General features: G+C 52.8%; 2 protein-coding genes and 1 long non-coding RNA gene across 12 annotated transcripts in view; 2 read left to right on the top strand and 1 right to left on the bottom strand.

The window, feature by feature from the left end:
• The window catches only part of Mgrn1 (mahogunin, ring finger 1), a 52197-nt gene extending 44783 nt beyond the window's left edge, over positions 1-7414 (top strand). For 4 of the 9 annotated variants that reach the window (NM_001252437.1, NM_001357062.1, NM_029657.4 and 1 more), the window contains 4 exons: positions 231-273; positions 1318-1416; positions 3313-3357; positions 6014-7414. In NM_001252437.1, coding sequence (NP_001239366.1) covers positions 231-273; positions 1318-1416; positions 3313-3353 — 183 coding nt within the window. In that variant the 3' untranslated portion in view covers positions 3354-3357; positions 6014-7414. Of the gene's footprint in view, positions 1-230; positions 274-1317; positions 1417-3312; positions 4209-6013 lie in introns of those variants that run through there. The other 5 variants (NR_166412.1, NM_001357061.1, NM_001379013.1 and 2 more) reach the window with 2 other exon arrangements.
• Positions 4282-8703, bottom strand: Gm16861 (predicted gene, 16861). The gene is made up of 3 exons (NR_037666.1): positions 8489-8703; positions 7986-8282; positions 4282-5300 (listed from the first exon to the last, which is right to left on the bottom strand). It is a non-coding gene; the product is annotated as a predicted gene, 16861 (long non-coding RNA).
• On the top strand, positions 8229-10146 carry Nudt16l1 (nudix (nucleoside diphosphate linked moiety X)-type motif 16-like 1). 2 transcript variants are annotated; one of them, NM_001316715.1, is made up of 3 exons: positions 8229-8411; positions 8496-8831; positions 9314-10146. In NM_001316715.1, exons 1-2 carry the CDS (start codon positions 8259-8261, stop codon positions 8796-8798), a joined length of 456 nt encoding a protein of 151 aa, NP_001303644.1. In that variant the 5' UTR covers positions 8229-8258; the 3' UTR covers positions 8799-8831; positions 9314-10146. The 2 variants fall into 2 exon arrangements, with proteins under 2 accessions (NP_001303644.1, NP_080115.1); NM_025839.4 differs by having other exon boundaries at positions 8496-8756.
• The last annotated feature ends 386 nt before the right edge of the window (positions 10147-10532 follow it).

Raw genomic sequence — 10532 nt, forward strand, 5'->3', positions numbered from 1 at the left:
TGCCGCACGGATACACAGCCAGACAAGCAGTGTCCCTGACCCGGCTGCGGTGCCTTGTGGTGGAGTCACTTTGAAGCTTATAGGCTCGCCAACATGTGAAGCGTAGCTTCCAGTGACATCTTTGCATCCCTGTGGCATCTGCTGCCCACTGCCCTTAGCTTAGTCTCAGTGATTTGGCCGTTTTGACCCGAGGACATCTGCATCAAAGGCCTTTCCTCTTTGTCTTCTAGAGTTTCGGAACAGAGGAGGGAGATGAGCCGTCCCTAAAGCAAGGTGAGCCACTTCTCCCAGGTCCAACCCTGAGCCCTTGGCAAGCTTTGGGTCCTGGCTAGGGATACACACCTCCCACCCCAACTCATGCCGTCAGGAACCTGGACAATCGATGTGCAGAGATGGTAAGGGCGCTGTGATACAGGACAGCACAGGATGTGCTGGAAGCTCCGCCTGTGTGTGGGAGCCATTTGTTGTGATGGTTTTTGGAATTTCTGGCTGTGTCTTCCTGATGAGTTGAGGGCAGCTGATACCTCCTTACCTCCCTATACTGGAGGGCTTAATGGGTAGCCTAGGAGGCTTGGGGTCCCCCATTCTCCTTGCCGGCCATGTTGGGTGGTAAGGAGCCCCCTCAAGTCTGCCTCTGCTTAGTCCTTGCCATGTTACTGCTGAACAGAAAAGTAAAGCAAGAGTCAGGGCTGGCATCTAGGAGAGGCCCAAGGCCACTTGACTCAGACATGGCTCTAACATGTTTGTTAGAGGCAGTGAGGCCCACAGAATGATATTGTGCCTCCCACCCCCCATGTAACTGCTGCTCTATTGTACCCTACATCCTGCTGAGAGGTCCTCTCATAAGAGGCCCATCTGCGGGAGGCTGACCCTCGGTGTAGTGGGGTGGTACCCTCTAAGAGCCACATGGTCACTTCAGCCTTCCTAGCCTGGCCTTGTAGTTCTATTCTCTGCCTCAGGCAGGGCCTCAGCTTCCCACCTAGGGCCTGGGTTCCTCCCACTATGCCGGCTCTTTACCTAGGCAGAAAAGTATACAGGGATTAGGAATGCGGGTTCAAATTGTTAAGAACTTGGGTGAGGCAAAACTAGGCATGGCCCTCAGGGCTGCTCCAGAAGGCTGCCCTGCAGCTCACCAGCACATGGGGTAATGGGGCCATGCCTGACTGCTCAGCTGAAGGTTTTGAAACAAAAGAAACAAAACTTCTCACCTTATGCATACGCCTGCCATCGTGGTCTATGGAGTTTATGAAGTCAGAGTGGACCACAAGGACCTGTCCCTACCTGAGTGTCCTAATTTCACTTCACTGCCTGCTGCAGGGAGCCGAGTACCCTCTATTGATGATGTCCTGCAAGATGGCAGTCCGCAGCATCATGGTTGCAGCCAGCCAGTCCCTCCTGCTGACATCTACCTACCAGGTAACAGCACTAAGTCTTGTGTTAACATTTGGGCAGAGCCTTCCTCTGTCTCTGAGGGGACAGGAGGAAAAGGACAGGAGGAATCTCTGAGACCTAGTGTACCCTTTCAGAGCCCAGGTCCTCTCTGGCTCTAAACTCTACTCTGCTAATCCCCAGCAGGGGTCAGGCCCAGCTTAGTCTCCCTTCTGGCTTCCTACTGGCCCTAGGGTTCTTACCCACCCTGGTGGACTTTGCCTGAGGAAGACAGGACAAGATGCTTGCAAAAGGACAAAGTCCGTTCTCTGGCTGCTCCCTGCAGGGGCCCCGGGAAGCCAGTCTAGTTCTGTTGAGATTGCATTCTTTCTTCCTCTGTGGTCCTTGCCAGAGAGATGTTTGCCTGGAGCTGACCTAGGCTACTGTCTAGATGCCCAGCAGCACATTCCCAGTCAGGCCAGAGGGCTAAGTGTAGGGTGCATGGTTGGGCCACTGGCAGTGAGCCCGGAGCTTGAGGCTGTTGCTTAGCTCCTCCTCTGTTCTGCTGGGATGAAGTCTGCAGCTTCACACTGGGGGCTCCAAATCTGGGGTAGAAGTGGGTCTCTCAGACGTACAATAGCTCTGGTATTTGGGAATTTGGAAAAACAGCCACTACAACTTCTAAGTACCTACACCTTCTTAAAAGTAGCTACTTAAGGAAACTGCTGCACCCAAATAGCAGGGAAGCTCCTTTGCTCCTGCTTGGCCCTGAGGCCAGCCTTGCTCACGTTTCAGGGCCTCTTGGTATTGGTGGATTGTGACATCCTTTGGCAGAAAGGGCCTCCATCTGCCCCTGTCTTCTGGATGTGAAGTGACCTATATACAGAGGCTGTCAAGGACACAGGGGTCATCAGGTCATCAAGTGTGGGAGAGCAGCTATGGGTTGTCTTAGTAGATCGCTGTGGCCTATCCAACACAAACCCATAGGAGAAGTATGTTTAGAACCAGCACATTCTATAAGGACACAATTCTAGTATGTTCTTGGGAACATCTCAGAGATCGATTGTTATTGTTAATTTGGCTAAGCAGGAAGTCAGGAGAGGTCCCTGGACCTTGAGCCCCAGTAGAGCTTTGCTCATGCAGATGGCCCTAAGGGCACTTTCACTATCCAGCATAGACTATTTATTTAATCCCTGTTGTGGCCTGTACCACATTAGGACTAGCCACAGAGACAACTGTAGGTAGGCAAGGGTCTTAGGCCTTGTTTAAGTCCACTAAGTAAGTGGGAGATAGTCAGCTGTAGAGTTATAGAAGAGGCAGGGTCGTTGCAGAAGAGCTAGTCTTGGCCAGTTCTGCACAGGAACTGCTTCACTCGAAGAACCATTCATTATAGAGGCTTACTCCATTGACAGTAGTCCAGACTGCTATCTCTGCACATCCTGTTGGAGCACCTCTGGAGGGTGGTGGAAGGGTCATGTGGCAGTCCCTGCATGTGTTTCTTCCTCACTTATATAATGGCACTATCTCTTCTGCTGGCTTTTGTCTGAGAAGGCTGCATATCTTTTATCTTTGTAAGGAATATACAGGTAGTTGGTGTCTTTACTTTCTGACAGTAGCAATACTAGCCTCGGGATGTAGCTGAATTCATTGAATTCAGGTCCTCTGCAGATGGAAAGAACAAGACTGGGAGAAATCCATGAAACAGAGGACTCTGCTAGGTTCTTTCCGTGGTCCAGTAGCCTGTAGAGGAGCTATGCCTGTTACTGTCACACATACACACGTCTCTCTCTTGGTTAGAAAGGTGTCCAGGATCTATCCTGGTGGTTCTTGTTGCAGCAGGTGATGTTTGGATAGTCTGTTTCTAGATAGTTCCCACCCCTGACCCTAAAGTTCATGACTTTCTGCTAACTGAGCTCCATCTATCTCTCCCTCCTCTCTGCACAGCCCTGGGTCCTGAGTCGTGCTCTGTTGGTATAGAGGAGTAAGCTGGTACGTGACCTTTCCTCCACACTTTTGGTGGCTTGGCTGGGTAGATCTGCAGAGAAGAGCCCAATCCCCCGAGGGGTGCTTTCTGGATTCAGAGTCCAGAGCCACTGATGGTTGCTGCACTTTTGTGTCTGCCATTCCTGCCATTCCTGACTTTGGAGCCAGAGGGTCTACTACCTGGACAGTTGTCCATCCAGGCTCTTCTAAAGTGATAACATAGGGTCCCTTGAGCAGTAACTCAACTCAGGCTGTGGAGTTACTATCCCTAGTAGGAGGAAGGAGTTGGAGAGTCAGGGAGCCCTAGGAACATGTGCAGCAATGTCCTGGGACCTGCACACAGTAGTCTAACTATAGTTTTAAAAAACAAAATTCAGTACTGGGGATTGAACCTAGGTAGGCACTCTACCATTGAACTATATTCCCAGGCCTCTTTACTTTTTGAGTCAGGGTCTTATTTTACAAAGTCCCCCAGGCTGGCCTTGAACTTGGTCTGAAGCCCAAACATACTTATAATATACATTCTTCCTGCCTCAGCTGTGGTTGTGGCTTTAAGCAGTAGTTCAGATCTGCACCAGTCACGGGAGGCCCTAGATCACCTGCTCCCATCAATGTTTCAGTCTGTTGTGTCCTGGAGGGCTGGAGTGAAGGTTCAGTGGTTAAGAGCACTGGCTCCTCCCCAGAAGACCCTGATTTGATTCCTAGTACCCACATGGCAGCCAACAACCCAGTTCCAAAGGATTGGACACTCTGTTCTGGCCTTTGTGGGCACCAAACATGCAACTTCTGCACAGAGATACATGCAGGCAAGACTCATACTTAAAATGAGAATAAAACATTAAAAAAATAAAATGCCAGACATGGTGGTACATGCCTTCAATCCCAGCACTCAGGAGGCGGAAGCAAGCAGATCTCCTGAGTTCCAGGACATCATGGTCTAGAGAGGGAGTTGTTACAGGATAGATAGCCAGGGCTACACAGAGAAACCCTGTCTCTGGTTTAAAAAACGAAACGAAACAACAAAACAAAAGCCTTTCAATTGCTGTGCAGAGGACATTCGCCACGCCTCCTTCACTTGTCACTGTGTCCTCTGTCCCCTGTCCTGGTATGCAGCTCTCTTGTGGACTGCTCAGCTTTCTGTCTTGAGACCATCATTGCCACTGGGAACCTGTTCATCCTGTCTCTGAAACCTGACACACCACACACACACACACGCACACGTGCACATGCACACACACACACGAACACGTGCACATGCACACACACACACACACACCACACACACATGCACACGTGCGCACACACGCACACACACACACATGCACACGCGCGCACACACGCATACACACGCACGCACACACCACACACACATGCACACGTGCACATGCACACACACACACACCACACACACATGCACACGCGCACACACACACACACACGCGCATACACACGCACGCACACACACCACACATGCACATGCGCGCACACACACACGCATACACACGCACGCACACACACCACACACACATGCACACGCGTGCGCGCACACACACACATGCATACACACGCACACACACACACCACACACACACGCACACGTGCACACACGCATGCACACTCTTAGGGACCAGTGAGGTTGGAGAGAGATGCATGGCCACAGAGTAGCTCAGATTGTTACAGAAGCATCCGTGAAAACTAAGCTGGCAAGCGGGGACTCTTCTTTCTTCTTAAGGTTCTTCCAGAGGGGCTAGCAGCCTTCCCTATTAGGCTTCCCCAGGATGGCACCATCGCAGCCAGGTTCACACAGCCTGTCTGGGAAGTGCCTAGTTGGTGAGACTTCTTGGCGGTAGCCCTCTCCCATGAGCCAGGGAGCCAGGCCTGGTGCTGCTGCTTTGGTTTTAGTCGGTTCATGGTTTCTCAGAACTTGCTGTCCCTCTTGAGCTGCGCTCCTGAAACAACAACACTGCTATTTATGGCTTCTGTGGGAGGAAGGGGAAGCTGTGTTGGGCTTAGGTTGGAACTTCGGTCACAGATGAGGACTGTGTCATAGGTTGCCTTTCCTGAAGCTATAGCTCCTAAAGCAGAGGGTAGAACTGGAGTTGTCTGTGTCTCCAAAACTCCCCCTGGGATAATGCTACACTGCACCATCGTGCTGACATCTGGAACTGAGCAGAGAGGCCTCTGTGGAAGACAGACGGGCCCAGGCCTGCTTCTCTAGTGGAGCTTCTTGTCCAGGCTGCCCAAGTACCAGCTTCTTTGTTCCTCCTGCTCCCTTTCCTGTGCTGGAGTTGGCTGAACTCCAGCTAACCCAGTGTAAAGCTTGTGGCTTGACTTGTACTTCTGAGATCTAGGAAATGTAGTCAAGGATAGGAGACCCAGTGGTCAGTATCCCACAGCTACCCTGTGCGTGCAGCAGCTCTACTGCCTGGTACCGAGGGGTGATCTGTCCCAGGTATGGAGGACAGATGGAACTCACTGGCTAGGACTCAAGGGTCCCTAGGTTTCTATGAGATCACATCTGCTATTCCTGCCAGATGGTATGTACCTGGGTTATGGGGTGGAGGGTGCTAGGTGGTCCTGCCCCTATGAGGTTCTGGTTTGATGAACAGATGCAAGACCACCAGTCAATCATGACCCCTCCTTCCTCTGCTCCCACCTACAGGATGGTCCACCTCCATGGAGACGCCACACAGCCTTGGCACCACCAGCTCCCCCTGGCCTCTGCTGAGTGGCTCTAGTCCTGAGCCTGGAGTTGCTGAGCTGACCCCATTCTGAAAGTCTGGCTTAGCGGGCAACACAGAGCCCTCAGCATCCCAAACATTGCCAGGAGGCTTCCCTGGACCCCAGCGAGACCCTGGCCTCTCTTGTCTGCACGCCTCATGTGGCCACTGGGATTTGAGGGTCCACAGTGAACCTTGATCAAATTGCACAGTGGGTTGTTCCTCCACACACCCTCCTTTTTTTACGGTCAATATATTTGTAAATGGTACAAGATGAAGGACAACAACTGTCTCCATGGGCCACGTGCCCTAGAAGGACTCTCCCCAACTGTCAAAGCTAATGCTTTGAGCACTTAGCAAACCAGCATAAGAGAATCTACCCATGGAATGTTCTGGAAGGTGGGCAGTCCAGGTTACAGTTGATGAAGGAAACAGTGCCTGTCTGCCTCTCATGTGTGACCCCAAGGCAGCCAGGCTGTCACTGCTGCTGTCACAGGCTGACACCTTACAGATGTCCTGACCATGGGTGACCCTCCTCGGAGCGTCCAGATCCCCTCCTGCTCTGCTCTATTACCTACTAGTGGTCCCTGGCAGCTGTGGGCAAGGCCTGGGTAGTCAGACTGTTAACACCACAGTCCTTAGCAGTGGTCAATGTCCAGTTCCCCCGCACAGGTCCTGCTTCACTCACATCCTCACCCGCTGCCAAGGTGGCGGTTTGTGCTTGCAGGGCAGCACTGCCCACCACCTGCCAGGGAGGAGCCTGAGCAGCTTCCATAGCAGATCCGTTGCCAGTTACCTGGCCTGTAAGCTTCTTACTGATTGATTGTCTAAGGCTCCTGTCAGAGCCCACCTAGAAGCAGGCTCCTAGTGATACTTTGTTTCCAAGGCAGAAGTGGCCCATGAGTGGCCCCAGAGCAGAGGTGCCCCAGGCAGTGCAGCTCCCTGGTGGGTTGGTAGAGGGACCTCAGCTTAAGGAACTGCCCTGCCACTCACCCAGGTGACAGCCTGTAGCAGTGCATGGAGACCCCTTTAGGCTCAGGGCTGCTCGAGCTCTGACTCTAACCCTGCTCCTTCCTAGCACAGCTCTGCACATCCATCTCTCTCTCTTGCTGAATGCACATATGTGCACACATGTCAGCATGTGCATGCTCACTCCCCCACTTCTCACCTGCCAACATCCTGGCCTCTGGCCGTGGCACTGGTGCCAGTACTTTGAAAGATGGGGTGCAGCCTACACACTTACCTGTCTCAGACTCACATGTACTATCATCTGATGTACTCTGATTGGCTAGTTTGGGTTCATTTTTACTGTATATTTATAGTAATAAAATCATGCAGCAATATTCTATGTGTGCCTTTGTTCTGGCACAGCACTATGTAGGCAGCAGCATTGTTGGCTTTTGGTGTAGTGACAGGACACTAGAGTGGTTTCTGGCAGAACTCCTGACAGGTTTTGTTGCTGCCTTCATTTGCTTGTGTGAGAGGGGCAGTGAGTGCCCCCTCCAAACATAGACAATGGTTTATTGCTATTTTGTTGCTTGCTGTGTCTGAAACTGGACTTGGAATTTGGCTCACCTCCACTGGGCAATTGATGAATCTTAGCCTCTAGGTGGGCAGGTGGTCCTAGTTCTTATACCCATCCCAACTCCTGTGATGTTTACTGAACATTAATCAATGTGCCAGAGAGGGGCAAAGCATAAGTAAGGCTTAGGTCCCCTGTCACTTGAGCTGGAGTCACTTAGACATTTAAGTTTTTTAAGGCATGATTTCATAGGCAGTGGAGCCACAAGCTCTGGGTGAAGCTCAGGGGAAAACCAGCCCCCTCATGGATGAGGTGGATATTGAGACTTCAGATGCCCTCTCAGGGATGTTCGGGACTGGAGACTGACACGTCTTGATAATCAGTGTACCTACCTGCTTAGGACAACCTGGTCTCCGTGCGGTGCGTCTTGGTAGCTGTAGTTTTCTGGTGGTTGTGGGGTCTCCTCTGCAACTTGGAGGGTGGCGAACTACATAACTCCACCCCCACCCCACCCCGCCTCCGCCAGGGTCTTTCCTGGGTTCAACCCCAGAAGCACAGGACTGGTGGAGGCGGGCTTTATGCACGTGGAAGCACGAGGATTGGGTCTGGTGTTGTGGGCGGGGTCGCGCATGCTCGTTTGGGCAGTGGGCCTGGAGCACATCAAGATGTCGACCACGACGGTTCCGGAGCTGAAACAGATCAGTCGGGAGGAAGCAATGCGCTTGGGGCCCGGCTGGAGTCATTCATGCCACGCCATGCTATACGCCGCCAACCCCGGGCAGCTTTTCGGACGTATCCCCATGCGTTTCTCAGTGCTGGTGAGGAGCTGGGCGGGCAAGCAGGGCGGATACAGGCTTGGGACGCCCAGTGGACCCCACGTCCTGACCAAGCTTACCTTGCAGATGCAGATGCGCTTCGACGGGCTGCTAGGCTTTCCCGGGGGTTTCGTGGACCGGCGCTTCTGGTCGCTGGAGGATGGCTTGAATCGGGTGCTGGGCCTGGGCCTGGGCGGCCTACGCCTTACCGAAGCTGATTACCTGAGTTCACACCTGACTGAGGGTCCACACCGTGTGGTGGCACATCTGTACGCACGGCAGCTGACATTGGAACAACTGCATGCTGTGGAGATCAGCGCTGTGCACTCACGGGACCACGGTCTGGAGGTGGGGCTACTGCCTGGGGCCCGCCCCCATTCCCACTCCTGAGGTTTGGCTCTGGCACCACAGAAGGCACCTTGGGTAACAAGTACCCCTCAGGGTCCTCACCCTGGCTATGCTGGGTGGGAAAAGGGACTTGGGATCTGGATCATGGGCTGTTTTCATTTGCCTTGTCTGCCATTGTCAATCCTGGGAGTGGGGCTTGGGGTCACTGGAAGGGATGAACAGGGCCTGCTTGGGAAATTGAGACCAAAAAGACCGGGTTGCATGCAGTGTTTGGGATTATCTCCTGAGAGGAAATTGGGGGATTTGTAGATTCTGTGGTCTAAGGGGCATGGAGTGAAACCAGGGATCATGGGGGTTGCTGCCAGACAGGGTGGGGAGTGCATAGGATTGACCTTGGAACTTGGAGAGAAGGCACTTTACTGCCACCAGCCTGGCCTGGCCAGACCCTGCCTGGGTCTCCCCTGTTTCTTTGGCAAACTGGTGGCTGACAGGCATCTCTGCCAGGGTCCTGCCTCTACAAGAAGAGCCCAGCCCCACTCATGCCCTCTGTCCCACAGGTCCTGGGCCTTGTACGGGTCCCACTGTACACACAGAAGGATCGAGTAGGCGGCTTTCCTAACTTTCTGAGCAACGCCTTCGTCAGCACTGCCAAATATCAACTTCTATTTGCCCTTAAGGTACTCAACATGATGCCCTCGGAAAAGCTGGCCGAGGCCTTGGCCTCAGCAACAGAGAAGCAGAAGAAGGCTCTAGAAAAGCTGCTCCCGCCCTCATCCTGAGGTGCTTCTTGTGCAGGTCCCTGCCCTCCCTTGGCTGTCTCTGCCCACAGGCCCTGGAATTCCCGAGACGCGTGCCTTCTAGTGTGTTTGCTTTTGCATCCCTTCTGACTGCAAGGGACATGCAGGCAGCTGTTCATCATTACTGTCCCAAGCAGTCCCTGGGACCTAGCTACACTCTCAGGTTGGTCAGTGGGGGTGGGCCTGGGCCTAACTTTTCAAGCTGAAGATGCTCTCACCCATCCCAGGGCTCAAACTGTCCTGTGCGAGTCTGTTCATGACTAGTGGAGTCCCAGCTAGAGCCCATTCTTCGAAGGCAACCACTTGGTTGGAACACAGATCCTGGACTGGTCATGGGTTTTGCCCAACAGAGATGACCCACGTTAGACCAACCCTTCTTTCCCTTAGCCCAGAGCCTGACCCAGCGTGGGGCAAGATGTTTATTTGGGTGCTTGTTGGATTTCTCTGTTAGATTTTGTTCTTGGTGTATGAACTGTGGTTTGGTTTCAGAATGGCTGTGCCCCACATGATTTTGTTTTCCCCATGGGGGCCTCTGTGAAGCTGAGGAAGGAAGAAGACAATAATAAAGCCATTCCTCTGATGCTCATGTTGCTTCTGAGTGCCATGGCCACATCTTTCTGAGGTGTGTGGAGGTTGGGCCCCAGACCACAGCCAGCCTCTGAGGGCAACCAATCTCAGTGGCAGCTTGAATTGAGCTCTTGTGGTGATGGTGGAGCTGAAAGCACAGGCCTAGTGTGCAGAAGGACAACAGAAGTGCCACCATGGGACAGGACCACCACTGCTGGCAGTCCTATAGCCTGGTGCAGAAACACTGGGAAGGCTGTGTGCCAGCTCCACTTTAGGGCTTAGCAACAATCCAAGAGCAGGGGAGAAACCCTGGAGCAAGAGTGACCCCCACAGCTAAGGATACAGAGCAGAAGTAACCACACATGGGTTACTAGGGTCTTCTGGTGTCAGGCAGGAATACATGTCAAGTGAT

Source organism: Mus musculus, chromosome 16 (genome assembly GCF_000001635.26).
Source record: "Mus musculus strain C57BL/6J chromosome 16, GRCm38.p6 C57BL/6J".
Classification (NCBI taxonomy): Eukaryota; Metazoa; Chordata; class Mammalia; order Rodentia; family Muridae; genus Mus; species Mus musculus.

Bases quoted from the DNA above. Each gene is read 5' to 3' on its own strand.
- Nudt16l1 (NM_025839.4), top strand. From the start codon at position 8,259: ATGTCGACCACGACGGTTCCGGAGCTGAAACAGATCAGTCGGGAGGAA. The intron at 8,412-8,495 runs GTGAGGAGCTGG...CTTACCTTGCAG, and splicing joins CCATGCGTTTCTCAGTGCTG to ATGCAGATGCGCTTCGACGG. The intron at 8,757-9,313 runs GTGGGGCTACTG...TCTGTCCCACAG, and splicing joins CACGGGACCACGGTCTGGAG to GTCCTGGGCCTTGTACGGGT.